General features: G+C 36.7%; 1 protein-coding gene across 2 annotated transcripts; it reads left to right on the forward strand.

Moving 5' to 3' along the window:
- Positions 1 to 4,267: 4,267 nt before the first annotated feature.
- On the forward strand, positions 4,268 to 16,230 carry MEE22 (maternal effect embryo arrest 22). 2 transcript variants are annotated; one of them, XM_008795350.4, is made up of 9 exons: positions 4,268 to 4,504; positions 4,611 to 4,725; positions 5,790 to 6,748; positions 7,694 to 9,560; positions 9,657 to 9,957; positions 10,566 to 10,696; positions 11,618 to 12,468; positions 13,061 to 13,173; positions 14,805 to 16,230. In XM_008795350.4, exons 1-9 carry the CDS (start codon positions 4,451 to 4,453, stop codon positions 15,091 to 15,093), a joined length of 4,680 nt encoding a protein of 1,559 aa, XP_008793572.3. In that variant the 5' UTR covers positions 4,268 to 4,450; the 3' UTR covers positions 15,094 to 16,230. The 2 variants fall into 2 exon arrangements, with proteins under 2 accessions (XP_008793572.3, XP_088573433.1); XM_088717307.1 differs by having other exon boundaries at positions 9,711 to 9,957.
- Positions 16,231 to 19,251: the final 3,021 nt, after the last annotated feature.

Consider the following 19,251-nt stretch of genomic DNA (forward strand, 5'->3'; position numbering starts at 1 on the left):
ATGTAGAAGCATAAATTGCCTCTCCTAAGAAGGTTGGGCATACGCCTCTTGAAGAGCGCTCTAGACTTTGGCAGCTAATTGCTGTCCAATAATAAGACCGAAGGCTTCTTCAGTTAAGCTTCCAATGATCCACCCTCTTAAAAGAAGATCATTCTTCTTCCACTTGGCATGTTCGGGGTTGGGAATGGAGCTAGTGTTGGATGATCCTGACCTAGCAATAGTTCGCATGAGTTCTGGTGTGTCCCCATCGAGATAGCCAAGCAAATCTTGGCTTGCAGCAAGGATTAGAATTTGCTCCCTTCAGAGAGGATAGTTATCTATTTTTAGGTGGAGGGTAACAAAGTTACCGATAGCAATTGTTGGAGAAGCTATGGAGGTGAGTTATACTAAATTGAGCAGAAGAGTGGGTTTTTGTGGATCAGATGGTGTTTTTTTTAAGAGCATTAGCAATAATCTAGCTCTGATACCATGAAGAAAGATTTATCTAGTAGTTTTTTGGGTGAAACTCTCCTTGATTTGAGGTGATTGTATTTGACTATAAATAGAAAACCTTACAACAATATAATAGGAAGAAAAATAATTACAAGAATTTTAATAGCTCAATTAGAACGTTGGAAAGATTTCTTCTTTGTTTCCAACAATTCTGCATCTTCTTTATTGGTTTCCAATGGCTCTATATCTTCCTTATTGGTTTTCAATAACTCTGCATCTTCATAACATTTGACAGATTGGTGGTTTTCTTTTTTGAAGAGAATTGCATGATGGATGATTTGTTTCCAACAACTCTGCATCTTTCTTATTAGTTTCCAACGGCTCTATATTTTTCTTACTAATTTTCAATAACTCTGCATCTTCAACAGCATTTGACAGATTGGTGGTTTCTTTCTTGGAGGGAATTGCATGATTGATGATTTCCTAACAAGAAGAAGATGGGTTTGTCCTTGAAATACTAATTGTTATTTGCTAAATAGCGAAGAAGTTCCTCATCTATCTATGCACAAAAATTTATTTGCTCTTCTCGTAGTGATTTGATTCGGGCCAGACCTCAGAACTGTTGCGCTTAGTCGGGTCGGGCCTTGACATTGGGACCAGTTGGCCTTAGCCAAGTCAGGCACAGGCTTTGGGCCTAGTCAAGCTTAATTGGGTCAGGTTCGGGCATCATGTTGAACCCTGCCCGAAGCCTAAAACGAAAAAAACTTTTGGCAGGTCCAAGCGAAACTTTGTGTTGAAATTAATCTTCTAGTCTCGATCTACATGTGTGGCCCAGACTTAAACAATTTGAGGCCAGCTCAACTGCGATGACCGACACCACTACTTCAGGACATATGCGGGCTCGGGAAAGAGTTTGGTTCCTTCTGGGTCTCTTACTTCTATCGAGAGGGAAACAACGCGGTGGACTGGGTCGCTTCCTATGCTGCACATCATTCAGAAGAGATTCTTTGGAAGAATCACGAATCTGTTCCTTCTTCTCTCCATCATATACTCTTTTTCTGACTTTATTGGTTACACTTATGCTTGACTAGTGTGAGTCGCTGCTGTATAAAATAAAAATAAAAATAAAAATAAACAAAAATATTAAATTGCACAACCATATGTTAACTATTATTAAGCATCACTCAAAACTATAAGATCATAAGTTATTACAAAGTTATGGAACATTTAAGATCATGTGCTTAACTTTAAGTTAATCTTACTCTCTTCATATTTATCATTCTATGTACATAGATTTAATTTAATATTAAATTAGAAATTTTAAATAATTTTTTTAGATATTAGCTTATCATTCTTTAAGTATTACATGCATTTAAGAAATTAATTGCAAAATATCATGGTATACATCAAGATATTCCAACCACATTGATTCTCAAACTTTGGATCCTTTTTCAAATATTTACCTGCACATGACCAAGATCCAATCAATCTCCATACAATAGTCTTAAATAGAACTAATTAAAAAGAAAATAATCTTAACCATGATTTTAACTAACAAAAGGAACACGAATTAACTTGTCTCTACCATGTCTATTAGGAAAAATCTAATTCTATTTACAGTTTTTACATAATATAAAATACTATGGCGACTTTATTGATCTATATAAAATTTATCAATCTACATGGACTATTAATTTTTATTTGATAATCCAGATAACCATTTGTCCATCTTTTTTATCTCTCTCTTATGATGATGGTTATTTATCATCATAATAGTATAAATCAAACTTTAAATCAAGTTTGTTTTTTCAAAAGCTTAGCCAAGTTTGTTTTTCTTATAACTCAGGTTGGGTGCATGTAAATAGTACAATCATAAACACAATCAAATAGAAATTGCTATGAATTTGAGTTGAAGTAAGAGAACAATATAGGTAGTGATCTCAAATCATTGTCTAACCCAATGGTATAAAACTAGTCCTTGAGGTTGGGTATCCAAAATCATCCTATGATTTTGAGCTAAAATTTAGGGACAAAATGCTCTCAAATAAAAAAAATTAGGATATCAATACCTAATATATTATATTAGTATTATATATTAGGGTTTTTTGTATGGATATCCTTTTAAATATCGGATTTTGCTTGAATACCCTTTCAAAATTGATATTTGCATGTATACCCTTGTAAAACTATGTTATTGTACAAATATCCCTAATATAATGGTTGTTCTAACGGAGTTAAAAGGAGGTGGGCAGCCCAAATGCCCGGGGTTTGAAGAAGGCCATTTCGATCGCGTATGGAGGAGATGACAAGCCTAGGTTCTTGAAGAAGCTGGCCTTCAAGTTTAGGGATCCTGCGAATACCACATTGTTCATTCTTGACTAGTAACATAACAAACTTGCTTGCTATTTGCTTTCAAGTGATTCAGTTCTCATTTTACTATTGAAGAACGCTGTCGTGATTTTTATATGGGAGTTAGAAATGGTTGGAATGATACTTTCTTGTTTTTGTGTGTCTGGAATGGTCTTAGGAAAATGGAATCGTTGTCTTTAGTAGATATGTCATCTTTCAGACGCAAGATTTAGAGTAAATCCAATTTGATTGTGCAATTGCCCACTAGATTGTAACATGACCATCAGACTCCCGAATAAGGAAAGAGGGAAGGTGCATTTCTTCATGTATAAGAATCCCTGACATGATGCTCTGCATTGGTGCAAATAGGTTTTGAACAATTATTTCTATTCCAAAGTGTTTTATGGAGAGGATGCTCATGATAAAGTTTCTTCCAAGGCCCAGAGAGAAGATAGTAACTAATAAATACAGGATTATGAAGGCTATCACATTAATTAATGTATCTAAATTCTTTCCATCTATTATTCTATTAGAATTCTTTTTTGCATACACACCCTTCTAAATATAACAAATTGCATGAATATCCTTGTAAAGTTACTATTTGCTTGTATACCCTTATAAATGTTTCTATTTGCATGCCTACCTATTAAGGATCTTTTAGTCATTTTAACTTGAAACCGTTAATTTTTTAACGGCATTAGATGACATAGGTACGTATGCAAAAATAAGAATAAAAAAATGGTAGAATAGCAAAACAAGTATTTTACGAGGGTATACATGCAAATATCAATTTTGGAAGGGTATTCATGCAAAATCCGATATTTAGAAGGGTATCCATGCAAAAAAACCTTACATATTATATTATATTGATATTATATATATTGTATTTATAGTATATATTATATTATAATATATAATTATTCATATTATTGTCATTATAATTATTATTCATTTATAATTTTAAAATATAATAAATATATATATTGTACTTTATATTTATACATTGAAATTATTTAATATATTACTCCTATTTATCTTATTTTTCTAATCAAAATAAATATTATTATTAAAATAATAATATATTATAAGCATAAATAAAAATATTAATTCTATAATATTGATTAATATATTTTTATAGAATTAATGATTTATAAGATCAATAAATACATTTTTATAAAATATATTAATAATTAATATATTAATCATTTATTATAATATATTTTTATATAATTATTAAATATATTTTATGAAATATACTAAGGTTTGTTGGATATATGTGTCTAGTGATTTTGAATTTTTATGAAATGTGATGTCGTTAAATTATTAAAATATAATAAATGAATATGATGATTTGAGATATCGAGGATCAAATTGTTTTAAAATAAAAGTTTTTGGCGATCCGATTTAGATCACGGAACGCCGCATTAGGGCGCATCTCCATCAGACTCACGCGCGTCTTAAAGGCGGTTACTCAAGCCTGGGCGGTGGCATATTATTTTTACGCGTGCGAAGGGTTTAGAAGGGTTTTATTCCGCTTCAATGCAAAACCATCACTCAGTAGCAACGGCGGCGTCTCCCACCGCGCAGCGCTGAAACCCTAATCGTCTCTTGGCCATGCCTTCGAAACCCTAATCCCCCAAACTCGCTGCTATCCATCATCTCTTCTCCCATGGCGGCCGACATAGCGTTAGAACCCGAACCCCTGAATCCGTGCTGCGCGGAGGTAAGATTCAGATCCCTTCTCTTTCGTCAGTTCTCCGCCGAATTTTTGAATCTTTTATGTTTCTGATCCATGGTGACGATTGTTGTGCGGTGTTTCTTTGTTTCAGATCAAGAAACGGTATCAGAAGCTGGAAGAGAAGAGGAATGCTCTCCGGCAGGCCGTGAAGCTCCTCGAGAACGAAACGAATAAGCTCCTGAACGAGAATCAGAATCTCAAGAAGGGTAAGGCTAAGAATCACAGATTCGATAGTGGATTCTCCCTCTCCCATAGGCATTATTTGCTGCATTGTTATTTTCTCGACAGATTTGTGGATCACTGTGCTTCGTAGTTCATGGTTGAAGGTTAATTTATTGGTTGAATTAAATCAGGAGAAATGACGAGTCTAGATAGCTACCATAAATAAATCTGAAGAATTTGAATCCCTAAATTGTTTTTGAATTGATACTGTTATAACATATTCTTACCCCTTTGGGTCGAACCGATCATGAAATCGACAGTTTAAAGTTCATGCTGCATATTCGTGGTTGGTTAAGGAGACGAAAGCCCTAAGCAGCAGCATGTTCTGTTGCTATATTTTTACCCACAAGATGTTAAGAGATTGTGCAACATTTCGGTGGGCTAGGCACAAAAACAATAATGGGACATTACGTGAAAAACTGTTAGACAACCAAAGGACTTCTCTTAGATTAAGCAAACTAATAAGGTGGGTAATATCACCTTTTTCAGGCTTATAAATTTGTAAGGTTGTGACAGAGGGAGTTCATAATTCATAGAAAGCAGGTCTGATTATGCTCCCTTGTTAAGGAGGATTGGCAAAGTGGAGTGATTCCCTTCAATATGTTTGTGTTTTTGGTGTTTCATGGAGCCCATAATGCCACTGTGGTCTATTCCACTTAGGATTCAGCCAAAAGTTTTATTTAGGTTGAGATCACCCCAATATATCTCCCTTGCCTTCTATTCGTTTTCCTCTGTCTTCATTTTCATCTCATCTGTACTCATTGGTCTATTTTACCCTAGCATAACCATCACCCCAGGTGTCAGGACTCTCGTCATGTCCCCTAGAGTCATCACCTTAAAATCACATCTTATAACAATTTTTTGTTTTAATTATTTTTTAGGAAAACCCTTGTATTAGCATTTTCTTAGAGAGATTTTTTTTAATTTTATGAATAAACATGTATTATCATGATCTGGTTTCTGTTCTCATAGGAATTCAGTTCAATAATTGTCTTTTATGTCATTATGCCTTGAGGTCTTCTAAACTCAGATGAGAATTCTAATGCAGCTTATGAAGAGGAGCGGGCACGGACAGGGCGAGAGAAAGAAGCAAAAGAAAAGGAGTCCACTATTAGAAATCAGTTGGAGAAAGAAATGCATGACTTGAAGGCTGAGATGTCCTCCTGTCAGAAAAGTGGAAGTTCGAGAAGTGAGGCTGATGATGAAAGTGGCCTGATTCGCATTTTGGAGGCAGAGGGAGAAGTAGGAAGGCTCAAGGAACTTTTAGATGAAGAGAAAAAGCGAAGCAATTCTGAGAAGAAGAAGGCTGAGGTGGAGAAGAAAAAAGCTGCTGAAGCATGGAAATTTGTGGAAGTGGAGAAAAGCAAGGTAGAAGAAGTAAAGAAACATGTAGAGATTGCAAGGAACAAAGCTGATGAATACAGGCTTTGCCTTGAAAAACTAAAGATGGAAGCTAATGAAGCAAGAGAGAAGTTGATTGTGGAGATCTCCAAAGCAGATGATGCAAATAAAAAGGTTGAAGCTGAGAAACAGAAGATAAACAGAGAAAGGGAACGTGCTGATATGGAGAGGACAAAAGCAGAAGAACAGAGAAGGCTCATGGAAGTAGAAAGGAAAAAGGCAATGGGTGAAAAATACAGGGCAGATAATTTGTCCCAGAGGCTGGAGAAGGAGAAGCAAAGGAGTGAAGAATTACAGAGGAAAGTCGAGGAGATTTTATCTACCGGAAGAGATGTAAGGGGTTGTTCATGTTTTGGAGATAAAAGATCTAATGGCGGAACAAACATCAAAACTGCAGATGTCAAGCTTCTAAGAGAGCAACTCAAGCTAAAAAAGAAGCAAGTAAAGCATGCTAAAAGAATGAATAAACTAGAGAAAGCAGAAAATAGGTTTATAAGGAAAGAGCTTTCTCTCTTAAAACAGGATTTCATGCAAATGTCTTGCCGCTTTAATGTCCTTTACGACTTCCTATCATGCAGCATGGAAGGTACAGATAGCCTGGCAAAGGTTTGTATCTAATATCTTTATTTGTCATATGCACTACCTGAACAATGACAATTTTGCCTATCTAGAGGTAACCTTAGCATTAGTTGCCACAAGTAATTGTTCGTTAGTAGGTGTCAAATTCACAGGAATATTATGGATGCATAGGTCTGCACAATTAAATTATGAAAGCTACTCTTCCATGCAAAAATTTGATCATGTGATGGAGAACATGAAATGAACAAGATTCTCTTATTAATCAGGCATGCTTCTAAATCTTCTTTTATAATGCCAAAGAATATTGCATAGGAAACGATAATTTTGCAAATTTAAGACACATTGTCAGCCTGAATGAAGATAATGAAAATAGTATATATGCTGATATATAATTTTTACGTCTTACTAATATAATAGCTATGATGAATTTCTTTAAACTTTACAGTCATCTTGGCAGTCTCTCTCTCTCTCTCTTTTTCTTGAATTAGAAGACAAAAACTGATGACATAAGCTCAGTTTTTCCAAACTTTGACCTTAGTTACCCCTGGGAAAACAGCCATGATAGTTGTTAACTCAGCTTTTTCTCATGAACTGTACATCAGGAGATTGAGATAACTCATTTTTGAGAGTGCAGCATCTAGGTGATGCTCTTTTACTCTTTTGCAGAAAGCTGGAGAGTATCTACGTGACATTGTCATAAAATTCTTCAACAAGCCTGATTAGTCATGTTTTGGTGCATGAGATGTTTTGCCCCCAAGATGATACTCCAGCCTTGCAATTCAAGCTTCTTTTATTCTGCTGCCTGCCACACCCATATCCATGCTTTATCCAGACTCTGCCTGCAAATGCATTTAATAATTTTATGTCTTTCTCATTTTGCTCGAAATATTTATTAAATTTTTAGTAACAAAATGCTTTGGTGATCCTTTTCTGTTTTATTAACTTTCAAGCACTCATGAACTTGTTATGCAGAACGGCGAATCTCCAGAGCTATGGGGCTGCAACTTGCAGAACAACCTTTTGGGTCCCCAACCATGCAATTTTAACTCGCAAAGTGATTTTAGCTTGCCAGAGATATGCTATACAAATTCACTTAATCACCCTTGTTCTGCCAGGGAATGCCCTCGCCTACAGTTATCTAGAGGAAGCTGTACCCGGCCAACCTCAGGTATTAGTTCTGAATTGGAGCCTCCAGTTGGAGGTTCTGTCAGAATCAAGTCACAAAGTTCTGCCGTATGTTCCACTGCAACATCTTTTTCTGATAGCAAGTTCATGGGCTCACAGGGAAAGGATGCATTATTTGCCACTGCATCAACCGAAGTAGCAGAGAAGAGCTCCAATCAGAGATCATCCATTCTGAGACTGTCTGGTGGAGTGGCTAAAACTAGGCAAACAGAAAATATTGGGGTGGTGACAGAGAATAACAATAGAACGTCTGTCCAAAGAAATGTAATAAATGCATGCCTGAATTCATCTGCAGTAAGTGTAGTGGATCAGGCGTCTAATAGTCGCAGAAAAAAAAGAAGGATCCAAGATGCTCTAGAATCTGTTGCATGGTTATATTCTGAGGATGGTCAGTTGCATTTGAAGATAGGAGAGAAACTATCTGAGTTAAAATATCTTTTGAACAGAAAAGGTAATATCCCTTCAGGCGTGGAAAATTCTGGGATCTCAGAGTACTTGGATGACAGAAAGGGGTTTTGTGCCAAAAATCATAATGATCGCAGTAAAAAATCCTGCAAACACAGGAGTAACAAAATGCTACGTAAGCAGCAGAAGAATGATGTACTATACTTGAATCAAAATGACATTCAGAAGCAAGCAGAAAAGTATGAAACAGAAGACAGTAGGGTTCCATGCGCCCTCCGTGAAATGGCAAAACCTTTTCAGATGAAAGAGAATGCTGTATGCAGGGAAGAGCCATCTAATGCTGTTTGCAGTAAGCAGGCTGATTTAATTTCTTTTGAGAAGATGATATGTGGGGATTATATGAAGCTACTTGATCTGGATAGCGATACTGATGAAAGAAGGTATAGAGCTGCAATAGAGATGCCTCTTTCACCCACTTTGCCTGAAATTGAGTCTGCTAGCCTCAAACTATGTGTACAGGATGACTCTCATTTTCTGATAGAGGGAACTTTGAAGAGTTTTGAGACTGAAAGAAGTAATTCCTTGCCATTCCATACCTTTGATGTCATCGAGTTGGAGATTAGTTCCAACACTGTGAAACAGAAAGCCCCTCATTTGCAGGAACTGTCATTGAATGATAATCCAGTCTTAAGTCATTCATCTGAAGAAGTAAGAATTCATGGTACAATTGTAACAGATGGTGATTTCAAGCACCATGATATGCTGTGTAATATTGAACATAATCCTTCCTTCCTTGAAAATGATAGTAACATGGATGTTGAACCAACATATAATGTCAGTAAATCTGGCGACTCAGTGCAGAAGGCTAGTGATGCGCTGCCTATCATGGGGCTAAAGGACCATCGGGAGTTCAAGCACCTTGTTCATGGCCAACTAGGTCCTAATACCATTTCTGATTCAAAGGTATCTGAGGAAGCAGTGTCAGGAGGGTCTGACAAATCATTGCTCTCAGGAAGCACAAGCTGTAGCTTTCCAAAATTCACATTGCATTCCGAGCAATTATGTGAGAATTGTTATATGCATAATTCTATTCCAAAGATACATAATTTATCAAGGGAACTAGTGAATGTACCAAATGGAACCCATGGATTGACTCATGCCACAGTTACAACTTCCACAGAAATTCATATTGAAGGCAAAGGAGAAAAACATGATGGTGCAATTGTTTCTCAAAGTGGTGAAATGCTTGGTAAGTATAATGCAAACATTTTCTTACCCATTTTTTCATTTGTGCTTGGGGTATTCATTAATTTGAATCAGACACTGATATTTTCCTTTAAAATAGATAAAAGTTTTGAAGCTGAGAAATCTGAGCAACATGGTAATTTACTGGTCTCAGAATGTGCTACAAAGACGGAAGCTTCTGAATCAATGCCTATGTCCACCATCAGGAAGATCCGTGATCTATGTGCAGAGAGTGATGGACTTGAACTGGAGAAAATTCCCAAGTATTTTGTTGTGTTCTCAAATATGGATGATTGCAGCAAAACAAGGATATCACAATATAGCAAGACCGTTATATCTCAAGGCTGCATGGACACCCAAGTGCTTCGTGCTATAGCTATGGATCCTGAACTTTTACCTAAGTAAGTGATTTAATGACATCATTCTTTTGGAGGTCCTTGGCGGTTTAGTTTGTCAGTGTTGTAAAAACCATACATGTTTTAGTACGACTAAAACTTGTTTTATTTAGTTGTTTCGTTATAAGAATGAAGAAGAGGAAGACAAAAGGATGGATAGAAAAAGTGGAGGAAGAGGAGAGGTGGATCGAGGGGAAGAGTAGAGGGGTAATGGAGGAGTGAGGTGATAGTCTGGCCTTCTTTTGATATGAGGATGTGATTGAGAGATGTAGATCTGGTCTCTAAGAAGGGTGGGATTTTATTTTAGAAGAAACTATTCTTGAGAAAAACATGGCTCCCTGCATCTGTCATATATATATATATATTAAAACCAAAACTTGATTTAACTAAAATCTCATTTGGATCTTCTCAACCATATGTGTTAGCAAACCTTAAGATTTAGATATAAGTGTATGAGGTCTTCTTTCCATAGAACTTAGCAACTAAGCAGCCCTTATCTGTTAAATCTTGGCCATTAGTTAATTATTTGTTTTTCTTATTGAAGAGTGTTTTTTTAAACAAATCAGCTTGAGAGTCTACATATATTTAAGAAGAATTTATTCTTGTTGTTTCAGAGAGAAGGCTGCTGTTTTCTTTTCATTATTATTGTGCAATATTTCTGGTACACTGTCGGCAAATTCAAGATGCACCAGGAGTGGAGAATTTCTACTACCTTCTGGTTCTTTTGCAGAAGAGATTAATAAAGGTTTCACCTAACTTCTCATTTCATGTTTTTTGAATGTTGGAAACTTCTATTACTTTTATAGCATGAGTTCATCGAATATCATGGTGATTTGTTTCAACTAGATCATTACAAATGCTTGTCCCGAATAAGTATTTTACAATTTTTTCAGTGTCGAGCTGCATTGTGTTCCATGTCTCTTCCTGCAGTATAACAGCTTTTCATGCATCTTCTGTATCAATTGCATATTTTTGTCCTGTAACTTCTTTTTTGGTGGTGTTTTTGTCCTATAACTGGAACATTATTATTTAAGAAATGAGCCATCTGTAACTTGTCATTTTTTTTCTATCTTTATTGTTTACTTTATGCTATCCAACAGAAGAACAAGGTCTTGTCCTAACTTTTAGTCGCATGAAATGCTCTGTATATCAAAAGTGAAATTAGGTCAACTATTCAAAGTGATCAACAAATGGAGCATCTAGTAAAGGATCTATGAACATCTAATGAAGGTCATTATACAAGTTCATTGTACAACGTGCCATTCCTTTTTAGTGTATATGTGTCTGATTCTTTGGACAATTGTAGAACTTAAATTTATTTAAGAAATTCACAGTATGAAAATGGTGCAAGGGCTTGGTTAACTAGAAACCTATTGCAGCATTATGAGGGCTGGGCATCCATTAACCGAGGTGCAATTAATTGTCGTAAAAAAATAATTGTCGAAAAAGGCAAGAGGAAAATTAGAACTGTTCCTTGTAGCAGGAATTATGGAAGGCTGTTATTTTTCTTTTCATCTCCATGTTCAGTTGACTGAGTCAACTCTCCAGTTGTGCTAGCACCTTTTTATTCTTTCGAGTAAATGCTGTAGCATTAATATATGCAATGTTGCTGTTACTTTTATGTCATCAACACACTTGGAAGAACTAACATGTGCTCTTCTTGCAGTGTTATCAAATGGGGAGGCAAGATGGTTAATTCTAGAAATATGCCAACTGAACATTCTTGTTGAGCTAATTGAGGATTTTCTCATTAATAGAAAAGTTCTGTTGTACACTGACAGGCTGCTCGAGCCTTTGTCGGCATGTTTCTCATCACAGGAATTTCATCAGTTAAATGGGAGCGGTCTTTGTGTGTCTACTAGAGATGCAACAGTTGATCAAATTATTGCTGGTTGTGTCATATTTGCATCTATTTCTGCTGCAGTAGGTTGCATTGGCATTGTTCTGGAGTTGTCTTACAGAATTCTTCGAACGTGTAGAAATGATATTTCCTGGATTCTATTGGCGCTGCATGTTTTTGCTTTTGTATGTGGCGAGAAATTTTTTAATCTGGACGACTGTCAGTTTCTTCTAAATGCTATTAGATTGGTGGTTTCACTAGTTGAGCATGGGAATGAATCTGCACATTCTGCTTCTTGTCTCCATTCAACACAACATATGCTTATCTTTCCTCCCTGCGAGCAATGCCCATTTGCTATGGATGAATTTTGTATGGATAATTTTGCTTGTTCGCTTTTGGATGAGCTACAATTTTATGCCTTGGCTGGTAATATCAATCATCTGGATGGAAAAAAATCAACTGCTTCAATCGGCACATTCCAGTCATGCTCTGAGAGAAATGATGGAGGGACAGTCAGTAAAACTAAAGTCAGTGGACTGAAAACTGAGTGCGTTGGATCTTGCAGTATATACAAGTTTGGAAAGCTCGCTGCTGATCGGTCTGATTGTTTTCCTGAGAGCTCTTTTTGCTACTTTACAGATATAATTTCTTTGGTGGAGCTGATTGGGTGCTACATGGTATGAACTTTACCTTACAGTTAGCTCTCTCGCTTTCTATTGGTCTATTTCCTAGAACGAATCCTTGCCCCCACTCCCCACCCCTGCAAAAAAAAAAACCAAAAATAAGGAAATGAAAGAAAATGTACATGCACACTTGCATATCAACATGCGTGCACTAATGAATAAGGAAAGACCCCAACTTCCCAATACACAGAAAAAACTTGGGAACACAGTACTAATCATGTTATGTGGTTGCACTAGCATAGACTTGTCCAGCTTTTTAGCATTCAATGTTCAATCTAAACTAATGGAGATGTTGCATAAATACAACAGATCACGTACCAGTTGGTGTTTTTTTTAATTTAATTTTAAATTTAACCTTTGGGTTTTAATGCAAATACACAGACATGGGTTGTCAAGTTGTCTTTGACTGCTTTCAGCTTGCACTGCCGAATATAACTTTTCTCCAAGTTATTTCTTCATATTATCTAAATTCTCTGCATTAAACATGCTGTAGATATCTGATTCAAGTTGCTGGTTCCTATTTCTTTGCTGATGTCTGGTGAATAACATTATTCTGACTAATTCCTTTGCTGTGTTTGTTACTTAGAGATGGGACTGGACATACGACAAAATCGTGTCTCATATTGTAAATATGCTGGAGTTCTGCAAGTCTGAGGAGTTTTTAGCTGCTCTTTTTGTATTAGTAGGTCAGCTGGGAAGGTATGTCTCAATTTTGCAGGACCTGGTTTTCAAAATTTTAAATTGATTTCTGCTATACGTTACATCTTATGTTCACATGTTTGCATATTCAAGAGAAACGATAGTGATGAATAATGGAAATGCCTATTGTTTGTATGTACATGGTTCCTACTTGTGTTATGTTTGTAGAAAATAAACTAGAGGTGGAAAAAGAAAAATGAGGGTTTCCATCACGATCCCTTCCAGTGCTTCCTTTTCCTTCTTTCCTCTATCCTTGCATTAATATCAGCAGATTTCTGTTCTTTAGTTCATAATTTACCCTCTACTATGGGTTGGGAAGTAGGTTTAATGTGTATCTACATGCCTAAAGACTGGAAGGGGAGATGGGTGAGAGAGGGATAGGCGTGGTAATTATCATTGACTCACAGGTCCAAAACCTTAAGTTGTTGGGAGGAGGACCTGCCTAGGCTAATAAACCCATGTGCCATCCCTTTTATTAGTTAATGTGGGACTATGACAATCTCCCCAGTCTAATCTCATGACACACTTTTCATGGTCCTCTCCTACACGAGAGAGGAGGGCCTATCGGCCCTACTCGACCCTACAAGGTCCTCCTCGATCTTGGTATCCCCCAATGAGAGGTCCACATGACTAATAAATATTATGACATGCAATGGACCCGGTTCTGATACAATTTGTCACGGACTCGCAACCTAAAAGTTTAAGCTGTTGGGAGGAGGACTGGCTCTAGCTAATAAACTCATGGCATCTGTTTTACAAGTCATGTGGGACTTTGACATAATCTTGACCTAGACTTGTTTGTCTGACCGGACCTAACCTCGACTCTACCTGCATAACCTGACGTGTTGCATTTGTGGGTCCGGCGGTATAAGCTGACCCAGACCCACCAGTGGGTTGATCGGGTTTGGATCAACAGTTCTCAAACTGTCGTGTCATGGGAATGTAGATAGAAAATTTCTATATAATATAGTTTCAAAGAAGAGCGATATGAACGGCAGGTTTGGCTATATTTTTCCTTCTAAAAATTTTAGCTCCATGTGAACTGCATGGTTTGACTGTCAGCTGTCCAAAACGGCAAAAAAAATGTTTGACTATTTTCTCTTAAATATATAATGAATAGTTTTTATTGGTGCAGTCAGCTGTCCAGAACAGCCTTTTTTTTTTTATAAAAAAAAAGAAAAGAAAAAAATGGACAGCATTTTTTTGACTATCCATATGGGTTAGGTCCAAGTCAGCTGGATTGACCCTGGGACATGTTCGGATGGGGCACTTCTAACCTTCTCACAGGTCAAGAGGTGTTTGTGTCTGGCCCATAGCCACCTGATATATGAACTTGAGCTGGCCAACCTATTTCCACTCCTAGGGATGGATGATAAAGTTTGTGCTTGTTGGCTAAATAACTTAGTTGTATATATTCTTAGAGGTCTAAATGCTGCCTATTATTCCACATGATTCTGATGCGGAGACACCAAATGTTTCAGATTGAAAATTGTTGTTTCTTGTTTTTATTTCTGTAATTTATTGCCAATTGGTGATCAATCTCTTTTTCCTTGCTTGCTTTATGTTAAAGTTTATGATGCTTTGGAATTTTACAGTCTTAAATGCTCATTCCATTCGTTTCTGTTTGCCAGATTTGGCATCGATGATGGTGGCTATCTCCAGATTGGAGTTGCAGAGCTGAGATGTAGTTTGTCCAGGATTCTAGATGCAAGCCTTACCCAAAAAAGGAGTATCCCCACTCAATTTTCAGCTGTTGGTGCTTTGCTAAATCTTCTTCCATTCAATTTTGAAGAAATTGTTGATGGACACCCAGAACTTTCACAAGATGCTACTGAATATGGTTATGTCACGCAAGTAAAGAAGTGGTTTTCTCATCTAAGCATGGAACAACAGGCAATTTCATTTGAACTCTTTAGATAAGCTAATGAGCAGGGAAGATGATTTTTCTTTCCATATTGATTATGCAAACAATTGGTCACGTCATGCCAGTCTCTGTCTCCAATGCATGATCCTTAATTTGGAGCAGCATTCCTTCTTGCCCTTCGACACGCTGAAGATTATTGGTTGAACTTATTGTAGTCTAAATCTCTGCTTTCATTGAGATCATACTTGCTACGTCATTCCGATGGGATCTCAGTTGATTAATTGGTATAAATGAAAGTTCTACTGATTTTGGTTCAAGGGGCACCCAACTACAGGATTGATCAAGTTCTTATGGCATGGGTGTGGGGGCCTGGTGAAAATTGTGCTTATTTGGATACGATTTTGGTAAAGGAATTTTCTTTCAGTGCCATACAAAACATTTCTAAGGCCAATTCTCTTGGAGTGCATTTTACCTCCACTGCTCTCCTCTAGACTCAACGCACTGACAAGTCTTGCAGAAGCTAAACATTCTTGAAGTGCAAATAAATTTTGCTACATCAAATCATTATACCGCATGAGAGGTGAAGATGTCATTTTGAACTCATTAGTTTGACTTTGACAGGAGTGAATCTGGAGAGAGATGTATTCTGGATTACTCTGAATGCCGTTCTCGGTTTTGCATTAATATGAATGGCAAAATCTGCAGTGTTATTTGGCTGTCGTATCTTGTTGCATTAATTGTAATCAAGCCACCAGCAATTCTGTCGAATCTTTTCTTCTGTAAAGATCTTTATTCTTCAGAACCAGATGACTTGCATGGTCAATAGTCTTGCGTTGGTTTTTGCAACTGTTTGTATACTGGTATACTTGTTGCAATGTTCTGCTTGCGTTGCCAGTTTGCCGAAGTAACTTCAACACAATTTCTCGTAGTGGTGTCGTGTAGCGCATAAGGCCATCTTTTTGTTTACCTCTTTGATCCGTGGAAGATGTAATTGCTGCAGAGACTTGGAATTTTATTTCAATTTTATGTTCAAAGTTGGTATTCTCGAAATTCTTTGCATCCTGGTTACAGAGTCTGTACATATTCTATTATTAAAGCAGCATAAGATAAGAATGGGAAAGGGAAGCTGAGGCCTTTGGAGCTATAAGGAGCTTGTCCTTTTATCATCAATCAATAAAAGACGTTCATAAGAACATGTTAACTTGTGGTTGCTCTAAAATTATTCTTCATGCTGGATTGTATACAACTCTACTTAAAGATAAGGGATATCTTTGATTCCAGGGATCGGCAATGGCAAGTTTGGTAGGTTTTGGCAGGTGAGTGTCTCGATGAATCTGAGAGACGATGGGAGCCTTTGGAAGCAAGGTAAGAAACTAGTTATCCCTAAGTAGCCTTTAAAAATTCATATTTACTTTCTTACTCCAAGACCTAGTTAAAAGTACTACTGCTTAGCTAGTTATTCCTCCACCGTATTACTTTGAATCTCATCTCATGGCAGGCCTCTCAGCTGGCACATGGCTTTATGTCAAAAGCTTTCTATTGCCTTCTTATAAACACCAATAGTTCATTAAGATAACATATTATAAATATCCCGCACCAGCTTTTCCTCCATTAACATTGCTCAGGCGCCACCACTTGACTACTTGAGAGCACGGATGTCCCTCCATAAACCATTGTTGCTTGCCGAATTCTAGGTTTTTGACACCAAGCCTCACCTTGCTTTTTATGCTCGACACGCTCCACTCGCCTCTAATCCTGTTCTCCGGGGTTTTATTCTAGCTTAATTGTAACAAGCGTTTTGATAATTTTTTTTACAAAAATAATTATTGTTATAAGCAACAGTTAATCCAAAAAATTGTCCACTGAACAAAAATTATTTTCTCAACAGGATCACTTGTTTTCTAGAATGCTATGCTATTTATTAGATGGAGTACTGAACAATGAAACAAAAATTAAATTAAAGTTTTCCTTTTGGTTATGGGTAACGATCTTTAGTTGATTTAGTGTCTATTTTATACATGGGCACTTATTTTATACCTTAATCTGGGAGGTCACAAATACAAAAAGAACCATCACAGCGATTAGGGAGCAATAATTCAACAAGGGATATTCGTGGGTCAGACCGTCTAGTAAAGGTCATTAGAATAAAATTTTATTTGTATTGGTGTCATTTTGATAGTATATTCTCTTTTGAGTTCATTTTTTCTCTCTTTTTGTTTAATTAAGATAACAGAATAATATTTAAATTTTGGTGTGAAGGCTGGTAAATCAATCAAAGGAGTCCTACTGGGCATTCCCCCCCCCTCAAGTTAAGCAATATTCGTGGTGTCGTATCCCTTTTTATCTCGATAAATTCTACTATATTTCTATTTTTCTGATTATTTATACTGGGACTAAAAGTAATGCAGCTTTCTTGACATGGACGGGAGAGGATTAGTTTATGAGAGGGTTTGAAATAGGAAGCTGTATGGTTACTTCCTTTCAGCGACCTATTAATAAATGAATCTGCACCTGATTCTTCACAGCATTTGCTTTAAACAAATTTCATAGAAGAAAATTCTTCACATCATGTTTAGATAGTAGATTTGAAGCTCAAAGATCAGGTGTCCATCTGTTTGTTTTTCTGAAACTTGGCCAATAGGTCAGTCCTTAAGGAGTACCAGCAATTTTAAAGTCACTATAGTATTGCCATGATCCTTTTAACTTTTTTAGTTCTCCTAGTTTCTACTTTCTTATCATTGTTATCATCTCATGAGCTAGTACATGCCATAAAACACATACCGGAGAATCTATCTTGATGAACCAGACTATATAGACTCTGCTGGTGGAGTTTTTGCATTAGGCTTGTTCAATCCTGGTAAGTATCTTTGCACTTATTATCTCGGAATTTGGTACAACAACATACCGGGAAAACTGTGGTTTGGGTTGCAAATAGAGAAAAGGCATCATGGAGGATCATGCAGCCCAAGAATCATGGTGCATCAGAACCATATCCCCTCCACCCATGACAGCTGTCAGTGATTGAAAAAGGAGCCCAAATCCAGCTTATTTTTATTGACTTTGTTAGGACAAATTGCTGCTTCATGCAACAATAGCCTCCACTTCTGACTCAGTCAGGGCTCTCATCACCTTTGCAGAGACCTCCTGTGAAGCATAGCAGAAGCTAGTACGCTCTTTGCAAACAAGACACGCTTATGTGTTATGAGTCTTAAGGAGTGTCTAATGCTCACTAAGCATGATACTCACTTAATGGTTGAATACCTACAATTTATGAAAGTTAGTGCCGATGAACTTGCTCTTGTTAATACTTCAATTGATGAGGATGACTTGATTCTTCATACTCTCAATGACCTAGGCCTGAAATTTAAGGAGATTTATGTTGCACTTAGAGCTCAAGTGACTCCCAATGCCTTTGAAGAACTCTATGACCAACTCATTGAATTTGAGTAGTATTTGAAGAGAGAGAAAGTTAGATGTGAAGTTCCTATAGCCACTGCCAACTATACAAAAAAAATCAAATACTTACCATCACCATAACAAGGTTAGTCATAATCGAACCAATAATACCCATCCTTCCAATCATCAAAAGTGCCATGGTCCTTAAGCTAGTCATCCAGACAGGCCCCTCGAGCATGGTATCACGCTTTTAGCTCCTTCGTTATTGAGTATCACTTTATTCAATCAAAGTTTGATTTTTTCCTATTTATTTATTTTCATGGTGGCATTACTGCATATTTTCTTGTCTATGTGGATGATTTAATACTCACCTATAGTAATAACTCTTTTTTGCACAAGTTTGTTCAAGCTCATTTAAAAAAATTCTCTCAAAAAGAACAAGGGTACATTCATTATTATTTGGGTGTTGAAGTTATACTTATATCCTTTGATCCTTTTCTCACTCAATACAAGTATATCTGAGATTTACTTGATCATACCTATATGCTGGGAGCTAAGAAAGTTGCTGCTCCTTTGCTTACAACTGGTTCTCTTAGATGGTTCTCCCTGCATTGAAGCTACTAAATATAGATAAGTTGTTGGTGCTCTTCAATATCTTTTTTTCACTCGACGTAATATTCCGTTTGTAGTCAACAAATCATTTCGATTCATCTATCAACCCTTGGAAACTTATTGGAGTGCCATCAAATATGTGTTTCGATATCTCAAGAGAATCACTTATCATGGCTTACTGCTTAGGCAACATTCTTCTCCATTCC

Source organism: Phoenix dactylifera, chromosome 1, assembly GCF_051530095.1.
Source record: "Phoenix dactylifera cultivar Ajwa chromosome 1, Ajwa_hap1_PhDact_Kaust_v1.1, whole genome shotgun sequence".
In the NCBI taxonomy this organism is placed as follows: domain Eukaryota; kingdom Viridiplantae; phylum Streptophyta; class Magnoliopsida; order Arecales; family Arecaceae; genus Phoenix; species Phoenix dactylifera.